Source organism: Neoarius graeffei, chromosome 19 (genome assembly GCF_027579695.1).
Source record: "Neoarius graeffei isolate fNeoGra1 chromosome 19, fNeoGra1.pri, whole genome shotgun sequence".
Lineage (NCBI taxonomy): Eukaryota > Metazoa > Chordata > Actinopteri > Siluriformes > Ariidae > Neoarius > Neoarius graeffei.
This window is the reverse complement of record NC_083587.1, coordinates 46,464,345-46,491,102: the sequence shown is the minus strand read 5'-3', so window position 1 is coordinate 46,491,102 and position 26,758 is coordinate 46,464,345. Positions and strand designations below refer to the sequence as shown.

The following is a 26,758-nucleotide window of genomic DNA, read 5'->3' as shown; positions in this document are numbered from 1 at the left end:
TGTGCACACATCGTTGGTCTCGAGCTGCAGGCTACAGTGAATGCTATTGTGCAATTGCCCAGAGGAAGGTGGAGTCCCGCAAGCACCTCTCTCTCACACACACTTTGCATAGCACCTTGCTGCACCGGTCTCTGGGCATTATGTAACCGTGCTCCACATGACCTTCGAGGCAAATTATTACAAAAGACAGACATCGGGCAGACGTGTTTCGTGTTGTTTTTATTATTGTACAATTTTACAGAATTGTTTGTACAAAGGTTAGCAAAAAAAAAAAAGGGGGCATCTTCTGGCTTTAAAAAAAGAAAAAAAAGAATAATAAATGAAAACTTGCAGGAGGGAAGTAAGGGAACCTTGTTTACTTTTCTGAAGTGAAAAACACATGAACCAGATTTGCTGTTTAGGGTCAGAGTTTGGTCCAGATCCAATGGCTCAATTCATAAATCACTGATATCACTTGGAGGTCAGAGTTCATAGGTCAGGAGGTTTAAGAGCGAGTGTACTTTCCCCATATGTGCAGCATGAAGACCGAGGCGATGAACAGCAAACTCATTACAAGCACTGGCACAGGCCCACTAGAGAGAGACAGAGAAAAAGAAGGGTATTTTGTTCATTTTTGTTCACTTGTTCTGACAAATACCAAGACCACCATAGTTACACTTTGCTTCCTTTCTTCTATTAGTGCTTTGGCGACAGTTATTTATGTTTCATACCGATAGAGAGAGACAGGAAAAATGAGAGAGGGTAGAGAAAGCCAGCCTGAAAGAGCAGAGGAGAGAGAGAGAAAAATGGAAACAAGGGGGGGTGGGGGGTGGGGGGGGGGGTTAGAAAAAGAATGCCAGACAGAGCAGAGGAGAGAGAAAGCCAGAAAGAGAGGATGAAAGAAACCAAAAGAAATCAGGATAGATAGAAAGAGTGAGCGCAATGGAAACAAAGTTAGAGAAAGAGAGAGAGAGAGAGAGAGAGAGAGAGAGAGAGAGAGAGAGAGAGAGAGAGAGACAGCGTGCAATGGAAACAAAGTTAAAGAGAGAGGGGTAGAGAAAGAAAGCCAGACAGAGCAGAGAAGAGAGAGAGAGTGTGAGTGTGTAGGGGCAGAGACAAAAAGCCATAAAGAGAAGATGAGAGAAACCGAAAGAAACCGAAAGAAATCAGGGGAGAGAGAGAAAGCACAACAGGGACAAAAGTACAGAAAGACACCGAGGGGAATAAAGACCGAGCGAAAGAGACAGACAAAGTTAGTCTGGTGCTTCCACACTGAACAGTGCGTGTTAACAGAAGGCCCTCTACTGGTCAAAACTTCACATGATTATATTTACAAACTAAATCATACCATATGCTCATTTTAAAAAGTTACAGTTTTCTTCACAATTTTTATTTTCCCCTGAAGGAATACATTTTCTACACATTTTACAGATCACTCTCCCCTCAAGTAATTACAAAGATAAATCCATCTGTGGATTACTTTTAAATCCAGCACAGAGAAGTGAAGTTCTGGAACTGCCAGCTCTGGCTTGTCAATAAGTCATTCCCCTGGGCCAATCAGCTCCTGTCATCATGGTCATGTGATGCAGAGGAGGGGTAATTAGGCTCCTAACTGGCGATGAGTGGCATAGCACTAACGAGTGGGGCGGCTAACGAGCGGCTTTATTAAGAGGAACTGACCATCCCCCTGGGTCGCTAGGCAGCAGTGTAACCATGCCGACCCAAGGCCCACCCCCCAGGCTTTAATTGATGTGACCTTTTCAGACAGGACTTTAATTAAGCTCCAAAACACATACACTCGCACACAAGCACACCCCTCAGCCTAGCGAAAGGAGCTCACACAGATTAACTCATCATGAGGCCCCTCGGCTGCTCATCCGCACACTTAACACCACAGGTCTAACACATTTATCATACCAGACAAACTTCGATCAATAACAGACGAGAGGAGAACATTGTGATGAGTATACATTGTATGCAATATCAAAAAAATCAAAACGTATATAGTTCAGATGAGTGTTGTAGCCACTGGTAATCACGGCTCCGTCATCTGTCTAGAAATTTTCAGAGCATCCTTCTACTTTGCAGCACGATTCACTGCTTGCACAATTGTAGGAAAAAAATATTGCCTACATAGATTTTTCAGTTGTCGCACCATCGTTGGAAGTACAGCAATAGCACCGAACTAACTTCAAAGCTATTTGGAGCTAAAATGCACAGGAAGTGATATTCTGGACAGAAATTTAGGCTTGGTGGGAAAACGATGACATTTAGGCCACGTTTATGACAGCATATTAGGGCCATTGCAGATCTTTTTAAATAAACCGCAGGTGCTAAACAAGGCAACTGGACTTGCTTGAAATTCTTGAGGGCGTTTCGCCTCTCATTCGAAAGGCTTCTTCAGTTCTGCAGCAATGAACTTGGGTCCAATAAAGACAGACTAAATAGCTACAGATTTGAATCTTGTTCCCTCTATACAATGGGGGGGGGGACTAGAACGTGCACAATCTACAATACTGCTCAATATAATATTTTATTAAAGCTAGACGGCCTTTCAATTTCATAAAATTGGTGAAATTTTGTTCCGTCATGCATACAAGGCCATTCTGTGGCTGGGAAGTTATTTAATTTGAGGGGATTCCCGAGCAAATAACGTGCATGAAAATCGCTCGCTTCGCGCAGTCAAGCAGACAGAGAAAGTCAGTGTGCGCACGAGCAAGGTTTACCTTCGTCATTATCTTTTGGGTTTTACGGCAGCTGCCATCCACAGTGTTGCATTACTGCCATCTACAGGTTTACCTCGACCGTGCACTGACAGTTCCATCATTCTGTCCCTAAACGAACAGCTGATCACACCGAGGTGCTCGCTGACTGCCGATATTTATTAGTTTGGTCCTGCGTTTCCTTTCCTTCGCAACATAACGTCTTTTCTTCTCACTTTCTGTTACTGTAGTCGGTCTTTCATGTTTCATTCGCACACTCATGTCCTCCATTGTTCTCTCCAGTTTCAAATTTGTATCCCACAATGCCTTGCATGAACAGGGAAAGCCCACCATGTGATGCATGACATAGTATCTTGTATTGAGTCATAGTGAAGCAAGAAAAAAAAAAATGGCAGAGAATTTAGGGCCACATGGCCCTAAATTCATTAATTGTTGTGTTTAAAAATTTAAAAAAAAAAAAAAAACCTAAAAATTGGAAGTCTGTGATTTGAATTCAGTAGCTTTCGGTCCACTAAACAAAAATAATTGGGTGTCAGGGAAAATTCTTTTAATGACCTAAACTTAAATCTGAAAGGCAGTCTCTCTTTAAACTGCATTACTGGAAAATGGCTGGGGGGGGAAACTTAGCATTATATAGAAGGAACCGGCACTGAAAAACTGATATTGTATAACGATTGAAATGAATCAGAACTACACGAGGGTGGAGGTACAGCATGCAAGTGTTATTTCTCTCTCTCTCACACACACACACACTTCTGTCTAGGAGGCCAGTCGGCAGGAGTGATCAAATGAAGATGGGGTTGAGCCCAAGAGGCCAATTTCCTGTCATTAAAATTTAATGTTTATCCTCATAAATGCTAAACCTCCCAGATCCCCCTGCCTCTCCCTTCTGTGTCACTTCCTATTGAGCTGGGGGATGAATTAAAAATGAGTAGCTCTGTGTGTATACACAGATTAAGCATCTCTATTCATTTATTCATTACCTCAGCTTATGAACATAAAGCAGTAAATAGCTACAGCAGGATAGTAGGTTTGTTTTTCATTTTTATTTGAAAAGAGTGGACAGAGCAGTAACCCCACACCCAGAACAAGCAGACTTCATTTCTGGGTTATTAGACCGTCTTATTCCTAGCTGCCTGGCAGACAAAATAGTTTCAACAACTAGAGAAAAGAAAAGAAAAAACATTATTAAATCTGCTGGTTTTTTTTTTAAACCTTGGTCAAATATGCAATGGCAAAATTAGATTTGAAATTAAACACTGGAAACTGTCAATTCAGAGAAATATTTAGTTAATACTGAACAATACAGCAGCTGAAATTAAAATATTAGCAATACGACTGTCAACTACATTTTGCGCAGCTTCATAGCACACCTCTTCATTTTCCAATTCCAGGATGCCAGGAACAGAATCAAGGTCAAGTCATGCAACAGCACCATCTAGCGACCAGCACCTAGAACGTGGTTTTGTGTCTGGATGCGACTGGTCGTCAGCGCACGCAGTGAAACGCTTTATTTTCACTTCTGGGTTGAGTACCAGGATAGTCTAGACCTACATATTTCAATATCTTTCTATTTCTACAGTTACTACTCATTTTCAGAGGGGATTAGGAGATATTTAGGTGCAAAAAGTACTTTGCATTGTTCAATTTATGGTATTGAGATTTTTTTTTTTTTTGGTGTGCAAGTGACAGCACAGCACTGACGTCGCACAGCATGGCGCAGTGCTGCGTATCTGCGCTTTGGGGAAAGCCCTGAATGCTTTTCAATACTACACCAGCTATCATTTAGACCTCCAGACAACCAAAACAGCTTTTTTTTTTTTTTTTTTTTAACTTTTCCAGTGGGTCAGCATGAACTGAGGACACAAACCACGTCAAGCAAACACACGTGTGGGCTGAACAGAAATTTTGTAAAAACATGTTCTGCTCCCATCAAAGCCATGCAATATCACTGTGTGCGCGCGTGGTGAGAAAAATAAAACTGAAATGCAACTGACTAATAACACAACACCTCCCCCAGGCCAGCTACTGAGGAGCGAAAACACAGCCTGTCACTCGGAAACATGGCACGGTCTGGAAACAAAATGGTCCATTACCATTTCAGGATCTTTTAAAATGTCTTACATTTAAAATGCATTTACAGTACGAGTCAAAACTTTGTACACCCCACTCATTCATAGCCGTTTCTGTATTTTGACTATTTACTACACTGTAGAACAATAAAGAAGACATCAAAACTATGAAGCAACATGGTACATTTATGGAATTACGTAGGAAACAAAAACAGTGTTTTCACACTTACACTTTCAGTCCTGGTGAGTCCTCGGTGTAGAAGCGCCACATGCCTCCTGTACCTGCTGATGCTGTAGCTCTGCCTGCAGACCGTGTACTGCTGCCTGTCGCTTTCCTGAAAATAACACCAGCATTTTTTGAGTTAGAAACTTCAACACAGATTCGTGCGAGTCATTAGCTCTGAAACGGATTCTTATTGAGGTTTTTCACCCACATGACCAAGTCATGTGATGCATCGTTAGGCTGCCATTTTGGACGGCACAGCTCGAATCAGTTTGAATGCGAGGAAGGCGACAAACGAAAAACATAAAAGAAAAGGGGGCGAGATGCAGAAAACACCTTCACTATCCAGCGACGTAGGGCATTTACAGGGCGAGCAGAGGGAGAGGTATTTGCAAAAGTTGAGGTTAGCAGGCTTAGAGAACGACGTTTACCTGCTTCCACCAGGATTGTTCACTGACGTACGGAAGTACACGAAGCCCTCGTCTTTACCTGACTTCGGCCCACATGATCTGTATACCTATGTCGTTAAAAACCCATCGCCATACACAGGTATTGATCTGAAAGCATACAAGAGTTTGGATGCCTACAAATATTTTGTGTCAGGCTGGGTAACATGCCTACATCAGCGGGTCGTCCCTGGAGCCGGTGGTCGCCATCTTATTACAGCTAAGGTTTGTTCACATTTTCATTTACTTTCGGTCCTCAGGATAAACAAAATGTTATTAAATGTCATTGAAATAACTTCTTAGTCTGTTGAGACATGGCCCGTTATAAATTTGCTGTTACCAGGCAATGACCAAGGACTGTATTATTAGGGTCGGTGTCTGTGTTGTAGCAGTGTACTAGCAGCTAGCTGTTAGCACTAGCTAATGTCAACAACATAGTAGCTAGTATGTTACTGTAGCAATGTTTACGTTCAGTCATTTGGATGACTGTTAAAACCTTTCAGTCTCAAGTTTTTCCTTTACTGTATTTACTAGTTTACTGTAATTATGATCCGGTAGCTATTTACACCAGATCCAGTGTAAATAGCTGCCGGAGCGCGCTCTGGCTTGCTCCCCCTCAAATTAAGCAGCGCACTCCGGGAGCAAGCCGGAGCGCGCTGCTTAATTTGAGGGGGAGCAAGCCGGAGCGCTCTCCGGAACCTCGGCCGGAGCACTCCGGGAGCAAGCTGCTTAATTTGAGGGGGAGCAAGCCAGAGCGCGCTCCGGCAGCTATTTACACTGGATCTGGTGTAAATAGCTACCGGATCATAATTACAGTAAACTAGTAAATACAGTAAAGGAAAAACTTGAGACTGAAAGGTTTTAACAGTCATCCAAATGACTGAACGTAAACATTGCTACAGTAACATACTAGCTACTATGTTGTTGACATTACCTAGCTTGACCTTCAAAATGGCGGACACCGGGGCGTCACGTGACCCTGTGACGTCAGGTGAAATACCTCAATTCTCTGGCAGAAGACAGACCTGCCACTTTAAAATCACTCTTAAAAAGGTAAAATACACTCCTGAGGAAAAGAAATCAGTCGCTCGTGCTTCTGACGATTGATATCATGATGGCAAGACTTAAACCAACTGCATTTAAAAAAAAAAAAAAAGGAAATAAAAAAAGGAATTCGTTAAAATAAAAGCAAATCAAGCTGTATTTTTTGTATTACATCAAGCATGACTCATTTTCTCTTAAGCAAATGCTCATTTTTGGAAATGGATGCATTCTTGAGTGGCTAAAGCCCAATCCACAAGTTTAGAGGGTTGGTTTTGTTACACATTTTTGTACTTTAGTCTAATCTTAACACTGTACTGTCTTTCAGATTTTTCAAGTGTAGGTCATAAAAATAATTTTTCCCCCGACACCCAGTTATTTTTGTTTAGTGGACCGAAAGCCACTGAATTCGAATCACAGACTTCCAATTTTTAGTTTTTTATAAACAGAACAATTAATGAATTTAGGGCCACTTGGCTCTAAATTCTCTGCTATTTTTTCCTGCTTCACCATGACCCAATTCAAGAGACTACGTCATGCATGACATGGTGGACAAGGCATTTGCACAAGGCATTGTGGGATACAAATTGGAAACATGAGAGAAAAATGGAGGACGCGAGTGTGAGAATGAAACGTGAAAGACCGACTACGGTAATGGAAAGTGAGAAGAAAAGATGTGTTGCGAAAGGAAATGCAGGACCAAACTAAAATATCGCCAGTCAGCGAGCACCTCGGTGTGATCAGCTGTTCGTTTAGGGACAGAACGATGTAACTGTCAGTGCATGGTCGAGGTAAACCTGCGCATGCGCACATCAGACTTCCTCGGTCTGCTTGACTGCGCAAAGCAAGCAATTTCATGCACATTATTTGCTCGGGAATCCCCTCAAATTAAATAACTTCCCAGCCACAGAATGGCCTGATTTTTTTTATGACAGAAATATACATCTCACACTGAACACATCAGAGGTAGCCAAATTTCACCCATTTTATAAAATCGAAAGGCCGGCTACTTTTAAGCTCCACCTCATCATCAGTCCACATACTTATGTCCTTTTGCTCCAATTTATATGTATATTATTTCAATTATTCTATATTTATTGCATTGCCTGTTTGCACCGTGGGTCAGAGAGGACTGAAATTTCATCTGTGCTGTATGTCGAGCATGTATAGCATATTTGACAAAGTTGACTTGACTTACGAATCCTTGTGTTCATCTGGATTTCTCCCCCCCCCCCCACATTTCACCTTCTTTCCTGCTCACTACACAGCTCTTACTGTTGCTTGAGTCTTTTCACAAATCAGTTTATGAAGCACCACCACTGGGCTTGTGTGCTCACGCGAGCATTTTCAAAGTTACTATTTATGTAGACAGATCTATTTGAAAAATGGTGTTTTCTATCCATATGCATGTTCAGTATACAGAGCCTCAGATCTTGCTTGGAAAGATATTTGACTCCTCAGAGCCTAAAAAACTTGTCACATGAAGACCCACAAGATTCTACAGTACTTTAGGCCCACTATAGTGTTCCTTGTATATACACAGTACTATGGCCATGTAATTTGCAAACTGTGGCTTTTCTGCACAACTAAACAAAAAAGGACTGTTCAGTTTGAATCCATATAATATTTTTCTGTTAAAATTCTGATGTTGAATATTAATTCTACACCAGAGATATTCAACTAAAATTTGTAAATGGCTTTCGGACCCAGTGGCTGCCCCTTTAGCTAGTCTCTGCTCCAATGAGCCATCTTCAGCTAAATAATTTACATAAATGTGTGACTGGTTAAGCCGTAACAGAGAATCTGCCGTTTAGAAAAAGAGGCCCTGTTCACACATGGAATTAACATGTGACATCACCCAGGACAAGTGGTCAGCTCTAAGCACATCTGTTCACACCTGGCATTAGAATGCATCTCAAGTGATCACAAGTGACCCAAACTTACATTCTCGCTCTAGATGCAAATAAACATGCCATCATTTCCATTTGCAAAGACCAAATGCATTGTTTTAGCCTCCTTTTTCAAACGCTATGGGCAAGGCCAGCTGACGGGATTTTAGAGCAAGCATCCATTTTGCCCGTTGTCGCATTTTAACGTAATGCCGTTGGTGAGCGAATGAGTACATACTTCCACAGAGGAGGTCCGTTGACTAGGCGGTCCTTCAGTGTTGTTTAGGACGCGTATACACCTCTAAAAAACATGGCCGTACACAGCCCACACCGCCTCTGAATGTGGTCTCTGAGTGAACGGATCCCAAAGCACCTCTGGGATGCCTTCGACCCTGACCACCTGCTTCCTGGGTGATCAGGTCACATGTTAATACCAGGTGTGAACAGGGCCAGTCACTGACCTACAGCCAGTTTTTATTCCACATGTTTATGAGCTCTGCTACAGGATCGTTTAAGCATGTAATGATATATCGTGCAACAATAAATTCCAAGACAAATTTATGACGATTCAAATCAATGAAAAAAAAAAGTGAATCACGATCATCAGGCTGCATAATCGTATTTTTTTTCCAAGCTGTCATTGCATTGTTTAGAGAGCAGAAGGTGCAATAATGTAAACTAGCACGAATATGCATGACTTCACCCTAGACAGAAGCAGCACAGCTCTAATGCCACAACAAATAGATTTACAAAGAATTCGGAGCTATCGTTTTAGACTTCTGAAAGCTGAAGAAAAGGAGGTAGGTGACTGTTTAAGCCTGATTACATCATTCATAAATGGTTAAGAAAATACCTGTGTGTTCACGTTTTTCATTTTTAAATAAAAGGAATATTTTAGTTGATAGTTTTTTTTTTTTTAAACTCCAACGTTTACAAGTGTGGGTAACTCCTTATCTCTGGTTAAGAAAAATGAAACAAAAGGTTTTTTTAAATATCTAAAGGTATCTTTAAATATCTAGTTCTGTCCACTGAAATACTTCGCTAGGTCACCAGTGGATATAAGTAACATTTCTAAAACTGCATATCAAATACTGTATGCGTTTGTAACCTCTGGGTTAAAATGTGACACTGTTTAGTTTGACAACGCAAATTCTCTGTGTTAGAAGTTGAATATACAAGAGCATGTTGAATATACAGCCAGGTGAATGACAGGTTCCACAGTCAGGAAAGTCAAAGGATAAACAACTTACAGAGTTGTGATGGTCTTTCCATTAACCTGCTTAATACGCAATTTGAAATTCAAAAAAACAGCCTCAGTGAGGCTGTAGCTCATACCAGCCAAGACGCCCATAAAATTGTAAATGTGACAGGTAACGCCACCATCTTAACAACTTTTACGCACACCCACCTGGGGAACATTGTATGCGAGTTTGATCAAAATCCAATCAATCCTGTAGGAGTAGCAGCGATATTTGTAAAGGGATCAGGACACTTCGCCCAATGATCATTTCGTCCAAAGCCTCTCATACACACTATCAATTATTTTATACATGTGGTGACAATGTGTGTGACAAGATTGAGAAAAACACAAACTAAGAGCAGGAAACAGGATGGGAAAACCAGGGAATCTATGCGGGAGAATAAAACTCAGTAATGCACACTGATGTGGCATAATAACGCACATTCAGTGTGAAGTTTCTCAGTCTTTATACCAGCACGCTGATGTCTTTTGTTCATGTGCAGGTGAGCCTCATTAACAGCGCATGTGCAGTCCGGAGCGCACCCGAGTCCTTCAGGTGTGCAAACAGGACTGACACCCACATAATAGTTAGGGCCCCAAAAAAGGATATCTGGCAAGTGCGAGTATAGATTTTCTATGTAATTTGGTCGACACTTGCTGATTCCCATCATTTCCAGTTTCATTTTGCAATAGCGGTCCTCAACATGCGCAAGGAAGGAGTTTGTCGGATATTTCTTGGCTTTTACATGAATACTAGGTAGAAGCCCATTGTCTTGACCACACTCGCCAAGAAAGGTGAGTCTGGGGCAATCTTTACTCGGCATTAGATTTTACGACTCGCATTTAGCAAGTGGTTAAACTACCCGCTGAAAAAATGTGTTTTGCATCAGTCAAATTACATTGAGAATTCCTCCTTTTTCCAAACAAATACATGAAATATTAAATAATTGATAGTGCGTATGAAAAAGGCTCTGGACAAAATGGTCTTAACTATTGGACAAAAAGGCATTGGACGAAACGCCCTGTATCCTTTGTAAATTGTGGATGGACGATGACGCGTGTTCGCATAAGCTCATCTGGCCTGGCCCATGCCTGGATGAGCTTAAAAAAAAAAAAAACCCTCTCAAACATTGCAAAAAAGTTTATACTCTCATGAGGTGGTTTTTCCCAGCCAATTCAACAAAGCAATATTTCAGAAAACTGAAACACGTTTTTCTTCATCTCATCTCATCATCTCTATCCTTCTACAGGGTCGCAGGCAAGCTGGAGCCTATCCCAGCTGACTACGGGCGAGAGGCAGGGTACACCCTGGACAAGTTGCCAGGTCATCACAGGGCTGACATAGACACAGACAACCATTCACACTCACATTCACACCTACGGTCAATTTAGAGTCACCAGTTAACCTAACCTGCATGTCTTTGGACTGTGGGGGAAACCGGAGCACCCGGAGGAAACCCACGCCAACACGGGGAGAACATGCAAACTCCGCACAGAAAGGCCCTCGTCGGCCACAGGGCTTGAACCTGGACCTTCTTGCTGTGAGGCGACAGCACTAACCACTACACCACCGTGCCACCCACATTTTTCTTATTTGATGAAATTTACATCATCATCATTACAATATTTATCAGGTCTTGGATGGATCGAATGACTATCGCAGGAGGAAAAAACCCTAACTTTCATCGCACATCACTCAATGGAAATGGACCATTTGCAATTGTCTTTTGCTGACTCTTAAAAAAAAATCTCACTTCTATTTTGCTGAAGACTGCAATGGAAACCAGCCTAGTGATTTATACAAAATGGAAATATGAGCTTTGTGTCATCATAAGACCCCCAACTTCGTCTCAGAACAGGCTGTTGGTGAACTGGGAGCAGTTTTTATTCCTTCAGAGTGAAATAAAGTGGTTGATGTAAGGTTTATTGAGAACCCCTACCTCTGTCTGACTGTGGATCCTGCTGCTCTCGGGGCCACCGTTTTACTGGGGGAACGGCCGGAGGCTCCGACACTAGATGCGCTTGCTGCGGGTCCAGGCTGAAACCAGAACACAGGAAGAACTAGTGTTGGACATGTCTCAGGAAACTAAACACGGACACAACTCTGGAGTTACTGAAATACCAGGATATTTTGGACCAAAGACGTAGCATCATCTGTCAGGATAAAAAGACTGTCACATACATGAGCACACAGAAGCAAGACAAGGACTTCAAAGAAACAAAATGGTTACAGAAACACAAAAATCCATGTTTTGGAATGAGGAGGTCAATAGACAAGATGACCTGTGCGGGTGCCAAAACTTTTGAAAAAGTGTGTTTTCGAGGTGCAGTACTAAAGCTTCACATACGTTTAGGTTTATTATAATTTAAAAATGCCACTAGGAACACTTTTGTACACACAGGAGTGTTAAGTTACTTGTGAACTGGCTGATATATTAAACTAATAGTGCAAACTTATTCTAGTGATCCACTAACCAAAAGCCACGTATGCAGAACTCCACAGCGTTAGCCATGATAGTAGAAATCTTACAAAAACACACAATTTAGATTCAAAAACCATCTACTAAAATACGTGTAATGCATTTCTCATACATAAAAAGAGTAACAAGTAACATAAAAAAAGACAAAAATAACTGTTAGCGGTAGCTAACGTTAGCTATTAAACTCCCTGCCCCTCTCTAACGCCTCGTTCCTTCCTTTACTGCATAGAGATATACATTTTTTTTTTATTTAAACGCACTAGAAAATCTAAAAGCCTCTATTTAATGACCTTACCATGTTGTTCTGATGTTCTTCGAAGCGTTCGAGGATAACACCTGAGCAGAACAATGGTCACTGGGAATGAAGTGACTGACGAGAAAGAGCTGTTTCTTTGCTGACGATAGACCAAAAAGGCCACGACAACTCAAAGAAGGACCCACTTAGTAGCCTATGTAATGCCTTTTAAAAAACACACACAATGAAAGCAACTAACACTTGAACAAGGTAGCTTCGTTTGAATAATTAGTCAATTATTCGTTGAAATTTTACATTATAACTATGTTATTGTTTAGAACTATTTTATATGACGTTTAATGAAAAACAAATAAAGCAGGCAAAATTAAAGCGCGCAGAATACAAAACGATGACGTGCCTACCTGATGAGGAAGCGAAAAATTGGAAGACATTTTGGCTCCAGTAGAGCTTAGTTTCCTTCGTTTACATGTGTATTGTATAGGTACTATACGTATTTTTGAGCCATTATGGCAGCGAGTTAGTTATAGTAAGTGACGGTAAGTATCCAGGTATCACTTTTATAATTGTTGTAGAACATGTTAATGTAGTTGGACGTCGGTGCTGACAAATTGTAGCGTTAGCGGTCTCATTTGACATCTTTCAGTCTAATTTAATAACATCGCTATAATATATTTAAGTAGTAATGTTTCTGTCATAGCTCTGTATTAGACTAGTTTGCTTGGTGCTATTGTTTACAATTTGCTTAGTTTGTCTTTGGAGATTTAAAACAGTTTTTTTTTGTGTTGTTGTTGTTTAGAATCTGTCTGCATTTGACCCTGAAAAAAAGAGTCCTTTATTTAAGATAAAGCTGTGAAATTGCTGCCAATCCAGCTTTAGGAGATACAGGACCAGTTTTCCCAAAGCCTTTCAGGGCAGAGTCGTTCATATAGGCTCAGTTGGTCGCAAGGAGTCTCCAGATGACGCAATCAATTAATTAACATATTCATGAATATGAATTCATTAATTAATGCTCATTTACATATCAAAACATGCTACCTGAAGGTTTTCTGAAGACACTTAACAAAGAGCTTTATCAGAATAGAAGATAATAGATTATAATATATATCTTATAGCTGGTGGCACGGTGGTGTAGTGGTTATCACTGTCACCTCACAGCAAGAACGTCCTGGGTTCGAGCCCGTCGACGAGGGCCTTTCTGTGTGGAGTTTGCATGTTCTCCCCGTGTCCGTGTGGGTTTCCTCCGGGTGCTCCGGTTTCCCCCACAGTCCAAAGACATGCAGGTTAGGTTAACTGGTGACTCTAAATTGACCGTAGGTGTGAATGTGAGTGTGAATGGTTGTCTGTGTCTATGTGTCAGCCCTGTGATGACCTGGCGACTTGTCCAGGGTGTACCCCGCCTTTCGCCCGTAGTCAGCTGGGATAGGCTCCAGCTTGCCTGCGACCCTGTAGAAGGATAAAGCGGCTAGAGATAATGAGATGAGATGAGATCTTATAGCTGGTGGCACGGTGGTGTAGTGGTTATCACTGTCACCTCACAGCAAGAAGGTCCTGGGTTCGAGCCCGTTGACGAGGGCCTTTCTGTGTGGAGTTTGCATGTTCTCCCCGTGTCTGCATGGGTTTCCTCCGGGTGCTCCGGTTTCCCCCACGGTCCAAAGACATGCAGGTTAGGTTAACTGGTGACTCTAAATTGATCGTAGATGTGAATGGGTGTCTGTGTCAGCCCTGGTGACTTGTCCAGGGTGTACCCTGCCTCTTGCCCGTAGTCAGCTGGGATAGGCTCCAGCTTGTCTGCAGCCCTGTGGGACAGGATAAGAGGCTACAGATAATGGATGGCTGTCTAGTAGACTAGTTATTGCCCGTGAACCTGATTTCCTCTGAATGGTGCTTTTCATGGCCCTGCGATAACCTGGCGACTTGTCCAGGGTGTACCCCGCCTCTCGCCCGTAGTCAGCTGGGATAGGCTCCAGCTTGCCTGCGACCCTGTAGAACAGGATAAGCTGCTACAGATAATGGATGGATGGGTGCTCTTCACGGGGGCTGTGTTGGTCCTCGAGTTTGGTCATCCAGCTGCTTGGAATTGGTCAGTCTACCCGAAGAGTCGGGGCTCAAAAGTAACATTAGCCATTACTGTTACATTTTCACATCAGAATATAAATGCTGGATTAACAGAGACCGTTTATCTGATAGTAACTGAAGCTTTATGTGCAGGGAGGCGAGTTTATATGATGTATCTAGCATACGTTTTGACTGTGTTCTGTCAAAATGACGTAAATTGCTCCCCGTGTCTCCTCAATGATGTGGACTCGGCCCTAGCGGAAGTGTCTAGCGAGGAGCGCTGATTGTGAAGTCCTGTACAATTGAAGCTCTCAAGCAATTCGGGGAGGGGATTCCCTGCCAAGGCTGCTCGTAGTATGTTTAGCATGAGCATGCAGCCTATGGAAAATGAATAGTGTGTTGGATTAGCACTAATCCCATGTTTTGGAAAATCGAAAACGTTGTCTTGGGCCCCTCTGGGGTGTCACCAATCCATGTGCAAAGTATGGAGTATGTGTGTACAGCTGTGTCAATTTGCATACGTGAACAGACAGGGAGACAGACAGCCTTCCTTTAGTAGTATAGATCGATTAGATATTTTAGCACTTGTAAATATAGCCAAGAAGAGAGTTTAACAAAGTTCTTGTAGGCAAGTTTTGCCACGCAGAACCCATCTTGGTAATGCAGCCGGGCAGTTATTTTGGGCTAACAAGACCAAGTACCTCTCTAAATGAATAGGGAGAGAACCATAACTGCACTTTCAATTGACACTGGGCCATAAAAACTGCATGTATAGACTCACCAGTCAGATCTGATTTTAAAAAAAAAAACTTAAAATGTTTGGTGACTTTCCCCAAAATAAGGTTTAAAAAGCTTTTTCTGCTCAGATTATACTTCCACTATGCATGAGCAAGGTTTCAACAATATCGCTATACTTCTACTATGCATGCATAACTGTGTGCTTGCATCAGTGTAACAACACAGTTGGCTTACTCTTTCCTGGTTCAGCAGACAATTGGGTTTTTTGGGGAGAGGGGCAGAATATGTGCAAACAGCTGCCATTGTTGGCGCGTTACGGACTTTTTTCATTGATTTCTATTCAGGATTCTTCAAGTGGGCTGTCTCCTCATTTATAACATCTCTGATGAAAAGTAAAGAGTAAAGAGCAGTGTCAATGGGACACACTAGTGATCATCGAGTGGTCTCTTTATGGGTAACGTTGACCGCCGAGTGGTCTCTTTATGGGTAACGTTGACCGCAGAGTGGTCTCTTTGTGGGTAACGTTGACCGCCGAGTGGTCTCTTTGTGGGCAACGTTGACCGCCGAGTGGTCTCTTTTGTGGGTAACGTTGACCGCCGAGTGGTCTCTTTGTGGGTAACGTCGACCGCCGAGTGGTCTCTTTGTGGGCAACGTCGACCGCCGAGTGGTCTCTTTGTGGGCAACGTCGACCGCCGAGTGGTCTCTTTTGTGGGTAACGTCGACCGCCGAGTGGTCTCTTTGTGGGTAACGTCGACCGCCGAGTGGTCTCTTTGTGGGTAACGCCGACCGCCGAGTGGTCTCTTTTGTGGGTAACGCCGACCGCCGAGTGGTCTCTTTTGTGGGTAACGCCGACCGCCGAGTGGTCTCTTTTGTGGGTAACGCCGACCGCCGAGTGGTCTCTTTTGTGGGTAACGCCGACCGCCGAGTGGTCTCTTTTGTGGGTAACGCCGACCGCCGAGTGGTCTCTTTTGTGGGTAACGCCGACCGCCGAGTGGTCTCTTTTGTGGGTAACGCCGACCGCCGAGTGGTCTCTTTTGTGGGTAACGCCGACCGCCGAGTGGTCTCTTTTGTGGGTAACGCCGACCGCCGAGTGGTCTCTTTTGTGGGTAACGCCGACCGCCGAGTGGTCTCTTTTGTGGGTAACGCCGACCGCCGAGTGGTCTCTTTTGTGGGTAACGCCGACCGCCGAGTGGTCTCTTTTGTGGGTAACGCCGACCGCCGAGTGGTCTCTTTTGTGGGTAACGCCGACCGCCGAGGGGTCTCTTTTGTGGGTAACGCCGACCGCCGAGGGGTCTCTTTTGTGGGTAACGCCGACCGCCGAGGGGTCTCTTTTGTGGGTAACGCCGACCGCCGAGGGGTCTCTTTTGTGGGTAACGCCGACCGCCGAGGGGTCTCTTTTGTGGGTAACGCCGACCGCCGAGGGGTCTCTTTTGTGGGTAACGCCGACCGCCGAGGGGTCTCTTTTGTGGGTAACGCCGACCGCCGAGGGGTCTCTTTTGTGGGTAACGCCGACCGCCGAGGGGTCTCTTTTGTGGGTAACGCCGACCGCCGAGGGGTCTCTTTTGTGGGTAACGCCGACCGCCGAGGGGTCTCTTTTGTGGGTAACGCCGACCGCCGAGGGGTCTCTTTTGTGGGTAACGCCGACCGCCGAGGGGTCTCTTTTGTGGGTAACGCCGACCGCCGAGGGGTCTCTTTTGTGGGTAACGCCGACCGCCGAGGGGTCTCTTTTGTGGGTAACGCCGACCGCCGAGGGGTCTCTTTTGTGGGTAATGTTGATTTCGTGCCAAATTTGCTGAGCTTGCAGTCAAATGTGAAACTTGAGATAAAGAAAGGCTATGTTCATTAAACAAAAGCTCCAGCTTAAAACACAATAATGTTTATGCTGAAATATAAGCTATTTATTTTAATATGTGAAATAATGAACTAACACAAACGTAAATGAGTCAGATTTTGCTTTTAGCTCCTAAAAAAACAGAGCAAAATCATCTTTTTTTCACACACCATTTACCAGTGACATTCAGTGTCTTCTTAATGAGATCCAACTTAGAAATGATGGAGAGAGCCAGTTTCAAGGTGCACATCAGCTCTACACAAAAAAGGCTGAACTTTTTTTTTTCCTCAGCAGTGCCTGATCTGGCTCGCTCTGTTCATCACATAGTCCATGATTTTCTTGTTTGTCTGACTTGTTAGTGAAGTGAAATAGAGGTTTTTAAATCCTTCGATATCTTATGTTGCAGCAGCAGCAGTATGGTGCGAGTGGTCTTTTTGCACCCTGATTTGGGAATAGGAGGTGCGGAGCGGCTGGTGGTGGACGCAGCTGTAGCCCTGCGCTCCCGTGGATGCAGTGTTCAGATCTGGACGGCGCATTATGATTCACAGCACTGCTTCTCCGAAACACTTTCGCCAGACCTGCCCGTGGTGTGTGTTGGCGACTGGTTGCCCACCAGTGTGTGTGGGTACTTCCATGCCATCTGTGCCTACCTGCGTATGATTTATGTAGCTCTCTACTTGGTGTTTTTGAGCGGAGAAGAGTATGATGTGGTTTTCTGTGACCAGGTAAACTTTCATCTTTGTCTCTTTTACACTGTGTTGTAGACGAGTGTCACGGGGTACATGGAGCTAATGAGTACATAAGGCCATTATTAAAAAATGGTCTGTTTCCGGTCCACTGGCCGGGTGAGTGCCGTTTGTGCGGTTGAAATTTTTTTTTTTTAACGCCGTTTTTTCGACTTTTTTTCGGGTTTGTAAATCTAAAATCGAACTTGACATTTACGCATTCCAAGGGCTTTCCACTAAGGCTCATACTAGCCAGCCATGACAAATAAGGAGACGACAGTTCCCCTGTGGGAAATGGTGAGAGTGATGCAGTGCGCGCAGCAGCCGCTATCGCAGGCTATGAGGCTCCGATGCGCTGAGCCTGTGTGTGTTTGAGAGAGAGAGCAGCCCCTCCCCTCTCTGCTCCCTGAGTGGAGCTCGTCGCCTTGGTAACGGTGCTCAGGTGCAGGGAAGAGACACAATATAGGGGTGTTCACACGGCAACTTTTACTCCGGTGTAGCACCGGCAGGCTTTTAGATAGAGGGGCGTCTGGGCGTCTTTTCGACGCCCTGTACTGAAAAAAACAAGAAATTGGACGCCCTACTTTTTAGTACGACGCCCTAAAGACGCCCTAATATTTCCGCCCGTGTTATGTCCGGTAACTTAGCTGAATATGTTAAAAAATCGCCGAGTCTGAGCTTTCCGAGGATCTACAAGCTTTGTTGACACCGCCATTTTGGAAATTTCAGAAGTCTCGCTTTGACAGCTGTCTTTCCCGAAGACGCCCAGGGTTACCATAGCAACAGCACGAGCCCAGAGTACAAAATATAGGCACCCGCCGCAGAGCTACAGAAACACGCGTTTCTATGGCTGCACTAATTTCAAAGTTGTGAGAGCCCTCGTTATAAATAAATGGGTTATTAAATAAATTTGGTGTACAAAGCACTTGTAATATGCGTTCCCAGAGCAGAGGGGGAAAAGATGTATGCCTAGGAGACACTGGCATAAATATCCAGACAATATAGCCGTAGACTATATTGCCGCAGCTAAATGTGGAATGTAGTCTATAGAAAACCGGCCTTACCTGACATGTTATTTATCCCGAATAAATCCTTTTAACAGTAAATAACACATTTTCATGCAGATTTTCCCAACATTACAGGCTACGTAGTGGAGAGTGTGGTAGTCGAGCCGGCGGGTAGTATTTCTAGTAGGCTAAACAATAATCAAATACGACACGTTCTAAAGGATGCTGGGATTCCAAAGAACGCACGTGAAAAGGACGAACACGTGGGATATTTGGTAAGGAAGATAGCTTCTAGCTTTGTAATTAATGGGTTTCTATTGAAAAAACGAATACCATTATAATGTTTGAAGACTTAGCCATATTTCCTGTGTGTTTTTTTCTTTGTTATGCTAAATCTTTGGACGCTAGCGGCTTTGAAAGCAAAACTGGTCAGCCGGGGTTGGTTGTCACATGTAATGCAATTGCAATAGGTGCACTACTGACTGAGACAAACACAGCTACAACAAGCTTTATTTATGTAGTATTCTGCGATCAGAAAGCTTTATAGCTAATTTGTCATGCTTAATATGCAACTCCAGCTCAAAAAATCCCAGAAATATACCCATTTTAATAATAATATTCATTAAAAATATACGATACAAGAATGTTGTAACAAAGGCAAAAACACTTGGCTGTATTGCTCAAAATTTGCTGTCAAAATGAAGGAAATAGCATTTGAGAGCATTAGAAATTTCAAAATTTTCCGGGGGAGTACCCCTGGAACCCCCTAAAACACTCGTGCCAGCGGCGCTCAACGCGCCGCTACACCTCGCCACATACAGTGACACCTGCAAAAAAGTTAGACTCCCTAAAAAAAAATCCTGCCTAAAAGCCTGAGCACCGGGGCTGCCCCAGTAGAGCGTTCACACGGTACAAAGTTATACCGGTGTAGCCCCTGAAAGCTGCTTAAACCGGTGCAAATCTAATCCTGCTCGGGAGGTGGTTTAAGACATTTACTCCGGAGTAAATGCTAGTTTGCGGGGCAGCACCAATATAAAATGGGACGTCTGAATGCTACAGGGGTAGACTCGCTACGCGTGAGGAGAGTTGATTACATACGGGCATTGCATAATTTGCATCCTGGTATTTTGCGCTTCCAAAATGGCGAATATCAACAACAACAGAACGTCTTCCAGTGTTGCCAGATTGGGAGGTTTTAAGTGCATTTTGGCGGATTTGAACATATTTTGGGCTGGAAAATGTCAGCAGTATCTGGCAACACTGGTGTCTTCATCCACGTTGTTTTCCCGGCGCTTGGTGATGCCATGGCAACCGGGAAAAGGAAGTACATTTTCACGCATGCACATATTTCATTTCCGCATTATTACTATCGTATAGTAATAATCTTTCTTTCCTCATGTTACTACTGTGTTTCTTTTTCTTTTATCCCTGTCTTCCTGTCCTGTTCCCCCTCTGTAAGGACAGGTTGATGGTCAATTTCACTGGTAACAGTGACAATAAAGGGTTCATTCGTATAGCATGGTCGCAAAAACTGCCGTGTGACCGCAAGTGGGGCTGCACCGGTGCTAACACGCTTCTTTCTAGTAAGCAGGGTTGTGACGTGTGAACGCTCCACAAAATTTACACCGGTGTAAGATATATCGCAACAAAATACATCGGTGCAGCATCGATGCGAATATGTGCCGTGTGAACACCCCTTATGACAAGCAAAGAGCGCTTTTTCTCAGAGTTCCCTCTCCTCGAACAACGGTGATTTACACGGAAACGAAAGGAGCTATTCACAAAATTCTTTCACATTGAGCGCTACAAGGCTCTCATGAACACATTGATGTAATTTTTTGTCTCTAGTATAACAAATGTGGATAATAGACCGAGTTGAAAACAAGTGATTTTGCAGTAAGAGCGCTGTCAGGTTTATAATGGGAGTCTATGGGGCAGCGCGGCTGTCCTCTCCTTACTTTCAGGCTTCTCATTCAAAAACTGTAAATCCTATCGTTTAGGTAGACACATTGTGTGAATCAAGACAAGTGTGACTCCCACTTTTGAGAAAATTATGTCTGTAGAGTGAAATTTGTGGCTGAAAACACAGTTTAAATGAGAAAGTTTGAGCTACTTTTTCAAGCTCTCTACACTCTAACTTAACGAGCTCCACTGAAGTGTAATGCCATAGACACCCATTATAAAGTCTGAATTTCTCCAGAATTGATCGGGAGTAAACACAAAATAAACTCCTGTGCATGCAGTTCCCAGGATTAATTGTATTTTCCACAGACCATTTATTTATTCACTTTACTCAAATACAAAGTAAAATGGCAGTAAATCTTCTTTCTTTTCTTGCGTATTGCATCATGAGGCGTTCCTGGCTTGTAAATCTCTTATTTTCGGTGCATGACACATTCACGCAGCTGAGCATGCTATGAATTAACAACGACAACGGTCTGCAGTGGGGCTACACAATTAAACACTCAGCCAACATTTCTCCATTTGTGTATGAAAATACACTCCAACGACTCAGTTTGGTTTCATTTACAACCAACGGTGTCTTTTGATGCCAGCACGTAATTGAACGAGAGAAGACTGGTTTACCGGAGACAAAATAAGCGTTATCTCTGCTTCTGTTCCCTCTGACACACTACTGCCTCCGCCAAGTGCGTGCGCACACACCGCATGTCGGGGCTGCGGATGAGTTACTCTCCCTTCATCAACGAAGTCTGCGGGGAATTTGTGGTTATTATCGGTACAGACATCACGAATCACAACTTAAATGAGTGCGGTTCAGTTTGACATTATTGTCAGTCCGTTAGATAAACATTTAATTTTATTAAAATCGAAAATTAATATTTAGAGCCTGTGGGCTACAAAAATAATAGTCATTAAAGTAGCCGGCTGGACTTAATTGTGTAGTCGGCTGTATGGCCGGCAGCCGGCGCTTGTGGAAAGCCCTGCATTCCGCGCAGAATATAGAATTGAATCAGCTCTGCGCATGCGCCGTGCGGCACAAAAAAATGGCAGCCACCATGAAGGAAGGAGATCCGGAGTTTTCAAACATTTGCTTAAGTGTGAAATCGCAAAATGGTATTCTAGCGAACAACAAAATAGTAAAGATTCAGAAAAACAAATCATTCAGTGATCATTTTAATAGTGTAATTTCATCCGAACTAGGCCTAACGGTCGATTTAGAACTACAAAAAGTCCATGTGTCGGACATTAAGTACCTTTGTAAAAGTTTTGCAAATGTTGCAGTCATCTTTTAAAATGCTAACTTAAAGTTTTTGTACAAGTTTCAGTTGATTTAACTGTCATATTTTATTAAATGTGTCTGCTTTTGTAATAAAAAAGTACTGAAAGAAAAAGCAAACACAGCATTGCGATTTCTTATCCATCCATCCATCCATATATATATATAAATCCCTCCCTCCCGACTGAAATTTTTTTTGCTCACCCGGTGGACAGGAAACGGATTTTTTTTTAAGGATGGCCTAAGGACTTATGGATCAGTTGTTACTAAGATTGTAGTTACAATGTGATATTCAACACTGAAGTTGCTCTCAAACTGATAGGAAAAGTAGATTTTTGTGAACAGTTTCTAACGAAACTATTTGTTGAACATCCCTTAGGTGTCTGCGTGTATTCCTGTCTTGCGTCTAGCGCGCCACAGGAAGAAGGTCCTCTTCTACTGCCACTTCCCTGACCAGTTGCTAACAGAGCGGCGTTCCCTGCTTAAGCGTCTCTACCGTGCGCCCATAGACCGCCTGGAGGAGTTCACAACCGGCATGGCCGACCTCGTCGTAGTCAACAGCAAATTCACCGCCAATATTTTCAAACAGACCTTCCCCAGCTTGGCTGCGATCCAAACAGATGTCCTTTACCCCTCTCTGAATACATCCACATTTGATAAGAAAGTGGAAGACCTCGACGGGCTGATCCCTGAGCACCGGCGCTTCCTGTTTCTCTCGATAAATCGCTACGAGAGAAAGAAAAACCTGCCGTTAGCATTGCAAGCACTGTCTGCGCTGAAGGAGCGGATTTCAACTCGCCAGTGGGAACAGGTCCACCTGGTTATGGCAGGGGGCTATGACGAGCGGGTGGCTGAGAACGTGCAGCACCATGCTGAGCTGCGCTCTCTAGCGGCCTCTCTTGGCCTGGAGGAGCACATCACCTTTCTGCGCTCTTTCTCTGACCACCAGAAGGTGGCACTGCTAAACAAAAGCACTTGTGTCCTTTACACACCCAGCGGTGAGCACTTTGGAATTGTACCGGTTGAAGCCATGTACATGCAATGCCCCGTGATTGCCGTAGCCTCTGGAGGACCTCTGGAGTCTGTGGCGGATGGAGAGACGGGCTTTCTGTGCCAGCCCACAGCTGAGAGCTTTGCCAAAGCCATGCAGCAATTTGTGGTTGACCCGGAGCTCAAGCAGCGCGTAGGGAAGGCAGGACGGGAAAGGGTGCTCGGGCGCTTCTCTCTGCAAGCTTTCACTGATCAGCTTTATCAATATGTCATCAGTTTGATCAACTGATCCTTTGAAACCTTCCTCGTGTTATTCCACTGACCTGGTGCTGAAAGAATGCTCTCTCTCTCTCTCTCTCTCTCTCTCTCTCTCTCTCTGTGTGTAATTAAAGAAGAGAGCCGTGAACATGTCGGGAATTAACCTGTCAAACACTCAGGTCGGAACAACAATACAGGGCGGAGTCAGAATGTGGAGCGACTGCTGACTGAGAGGTTAACGATTTATTCTTGCTGGACGTTGAAAATGGGTGCGTGTGGCATGTCCGAGTGCATATGTGGATGTCTTTTATCCACGGACCATAAAAGAGAGTTTCTGGGACAGAAGTCGATCTTCATACAGACCTTCAAGTATCCTAACGTTTGTCCAGTTGTATTATTGAGAGATGTTTAGATATTTATTTTGCTAAGTAACTAAGAGCAGATCTCTCAAGATGTTATTACATAGAAGATTTTCAGACAAGGGACCACAATTTTATATATGGGTCTGGGATTGTTATTGACTGTTTGTTTGCTTCCTCATTAGTGCTGTTGTCATTAATAAACAAATTTGTGTTCAATATTGTATTTTGCTCCTTATTTAGAGATGTTCTGTCACTACTGCAATGCCGCTATCTGTACCTGTCTATTGCTCCAAAATATTACATCTGTATTCCAATTTACATCCAAAATGTGCTTGATCTGCAACACCAATTCCAAAAAAGTTGCAATACTGTGCAAAACATAAATTTAAAAACAGAATGTGAAGATTTGTAAATCACGGAAACCCTATATTTAATTGAAAATGGTACAAAGACAGCATGTCAAATATTGAGACTGAGAAATTTTGTTTTTTGAAAAATATATGCTCATTTTGATTTTGATGTCAGCAATATGTTTCAGAAAAGTTGGCACAGTGGCAACAAAAGACTGAAAAAGTTATGTAATGCAAAAAAACCCCAACAACCCTAATTTGGTTAAAAAGAGCATCCCGGAGAGGCGGAGTCTCTCAGAAGTAAAGATGGGGCGGGGTTCACCGCTCTGTGAAAGGCTGCGTGGACAAACAGTGCAGCAATTTAAGAATAATGTTCCTCAATGTAAAATTGCAAAGATTTGGGGATCACATTATCTATGGGACATAATATCATTAAAAGAGTCAGAGAATCTGGGGAAATATCTGTATGCAAAAGACAAGGCTGAAAACTGACGTTGGATGCCTGTGATCTTCAGGCCTTCAGGCAATACTGCATTAAAAGCAGACACGTGTTTGTAGTGGAAATCACTGTATGTGCTCAGGAACACTTCAGAAAACCATCGTCTGTGAAAAGACTTCATTACTGCATCCACAAATGCAAGTTAAAACCAGATATAAACAATATCCAGAAACACCGCCACCTTCTCTGGGCCCGAGCTCTTTTACGATGGACTGAGGTGAAGTAGAAAATTGTCCCAAGGTCTGACAAATCAAAAGCAGAAATTCTTTTTAGAAATCATGGACACCATGTCCTCCAGGCTAAAGAGGAGACGGACCATCCAGCTTATCAAAAGCCAGCATGATGGTATGAGGGTGCATTAGTGCACATGACATGGGTAGCTTGTACATCGGGGAAGGCATCATTAATGCTGAATGATATATACACGTTTCAGAGCAATATGCTGCCATCCAGACAAAATCTTTTTCAGGGAAGGCCTTCCTTCTTTCAGCAAGACAATGACAAACCACTTTCTGCACATGTTAAAACTGCATGGCTCCATAGTAAGAGAGTCTGGGTGCTAAACTGGCCTGCCTGCAGTCCAGACCTGTCTCCCATTTAAAACATTTGGCGCATTATGAAGCGCAAAATATGACAAAGGAGACCCCGAGCTGTTGAGCAACTGAAATTGTATATCGGGCAAGAATGGGACAACATTTCTCTTTAAAAAATACAGCAATTGGTCTTCTCAGTTCCCAAACGTTTACAGAGTAGTGTTAAAAGTAGAGGTGATGCAACACAGTGATAAACATGCCCCTGTCCCAACTTTTTTGAAATGTGTTGCTGACATCAAATTCAAAATGAGCATATATTTTTCAAAATATAAAATTGCTTAGTTTCAACATTTAATTTGTCTTTCTGCTATTTTCAACGAAATACAGGGTTTCCATGATTTGCAAATTATTGCATTCTGTTTTTATTTACAGTTTACACAGCATCCCAACTTTTTTAGAACCGGGGTTGTAAAGCTGAAGCTTTGGTTTTTTAAATTAAAAATAATAAATATCTCACCTTTATGCTTCCTGTCTCTGGCAGTTCTCCAGGATTCTGGCTCTTTTCTCTTTTGTATTTATTATTTCACTAGTTTATTTATTCATTCATCTTCAGGAACGGTTTTATCCTCATCAGTTAGTGGTGAATCCAGAAATACCAAGCCTGAGTTGGGAATACACCTGGGATGGGAATTGACTCCACGCTAGCACACACTCATTCGCACTTAGGGGCAATGTAGTGTAGTCTTCTTGTTTTTGGAGAGTATGAAGAAACCGGAGAACCCAGAGGAAACCTGCATGGACACAGGGAGAACATGTAAAACTCTGCATAGACAGTAATCCAAGCTCAGGACCCTGGAGGTCTGAGGCAGTAAAACTACCTGCTGCATCATGGTATAGTATGTATTTTCTGGAATTGAGAAAATCTAAATTCAGACTGACTTTTAAATTGACTTTGCAAGAGTTAATAGTGTAGTTGCTACAGGTCTGAAGATAAGTAGTGGAGTTTTTTGAGGGATGGCAGTGCTTGAATGAGATGTAGGTGTAAACCTTGTTAACAAGCAAATCCTAGCAGGTACAGAGAAAAAAAAATTTCCACAAAACCCTAGTGCATATCTGTGGACAAGATGGCTCCATGTTAATGGTATAAACAATAACCATCATAAACAGAGCTTTTCTTGACCAGTGAGACCAGAGCCCTGCGTTCCTCTCTGCTGGTTCACAAAACTGAGGTTCATGAATTCACAGGTCAAAGTTCACATTGATAAAGTTCAAAGCAAAAGTAACAGCTACCATAAATAAATGTGCACCGTTCATGTTCTGCGTCCTTTCCCCTTCAGTGAAATTCAAAGAAATGCCATGGCTGAACGTCCATGTTGGTGTCTTTGTATTTTTTTTAATATACTGTATAAACTTTGATGTTACTAGCTAAGATCCAAATTCAGATACTGCTAAGGTCAAAAGTTTACATGGGTTTTGCCAGAAGCATATTGATGGCTATCGAAAGTGGTTGATTGAGGTGAAGAAGATCAAAATGTGCATGAATGAGATGTGCAATTCATGTTGATTCTTAGGTGTCCTGTAAAATTCTAGAATTATTCTTCTTCTTAAATGAATGTTGGGCCTAATAGTTAGAGCTTTGGGACCAAAAGGTTGCTGGTTCAATTCCCTCCACCAGCAGGAATGGTTGAAGTGCCCTTGAGCATGGCACCTAACCAGGGCTGCTGACAGCTTTGGCTGGGCCCAGGACAAAATGCTCTGAATGCCCCCCCCCGGGCCAACCCACACACACATCCACCTCTCTTATCCCAGTCTCTACTCACTCC

General features: G+C 43.1%; 2 protein-coding genes across 2 annotated transcripts; one reads left to right on the top strand and one right to left on the bottom strand.

Annotated features, from left to right (window-relative positions):
* Positions 1-204: 204 nt before the first annotated feature.
* sec61b (SEC61 translocon subunit beta) lies at positions 205-12,522 on the bottom strand. The gene is made up of 4 exons (XM_060900172.1): positions 12,389-12,522; positions 11,554-11,651; positions 5,005-5,109; positions 205-572 (listed from the first exon to the last, which is right to left on the bottom strand). The coding sequence occupies exons 1-4, from the start codon at positions 12,389-12,391 to the stop codon at positions 485-487; spliced, it is 294 nt and encodes a 97-aa protein (XP_060756155.1). The 5' UTR covers positions 12,392-12,522; the 3' UTR covers positions 205-484.
* Positions 12,523-12,791: 269 nt separating this feature from the next.
* Positions 12,792-23,769, top strand: alg2 (ALG2 alpha-1,3/1,6-mannosyltransferase). Its single transcript, XM_060900171.1, has 3 exons — positions 12,792-12,885; positions 17,380-17,698; positions 22,323-23,769. The coding sequence occupies exons 2-3, from the start codon at positions 17,390-17,392 to the stop codon at positions 23,220-23,222; spliced, it is 1,209 nt and encodes a 402-aa protein (XP_060756154.1). The 5' UTR covers positions 12,792-12,885; positions 17,380-17,389; the 3' UTR covers positions 23,223-23,769.
* The last annotated feature ends 2,989 nt before the right edge of the window (positions 23,770-26,758 follow it).

Coding starts and splice junctions, on each gene's coding strand:
- sec61b (XM_060900172.1), bottom strand. Junction 5,110..11,553: donor GGATCCACAGTCAGACAGAG/GTAGGGGTTCTC, acceptor TGTTATTTTCAG/GAAAGCGACAGGCAGCAGTA. Junction 573..5,004: donor GACTCACCAGGACTGAAAGT/GTAAGTGTGAAA, acceptor GTCTCTCTCTAG/TGGGCCTGTGCCAGTGCTTG.
- alg2 (XM_060900171.1), top strand. CDS start 17,390: ATGGTGCGAGTGGTCTTTTTGCACCCTGATTTGGGAATAGGAGGTGCG. Junction 17,699..22,322: donor ATGTGGTTTTCTGTGACCAG/GTAAACTTTCAT, acceptor AACATCCCTTAG/GTGTCTGCGTGTATTCCTGT.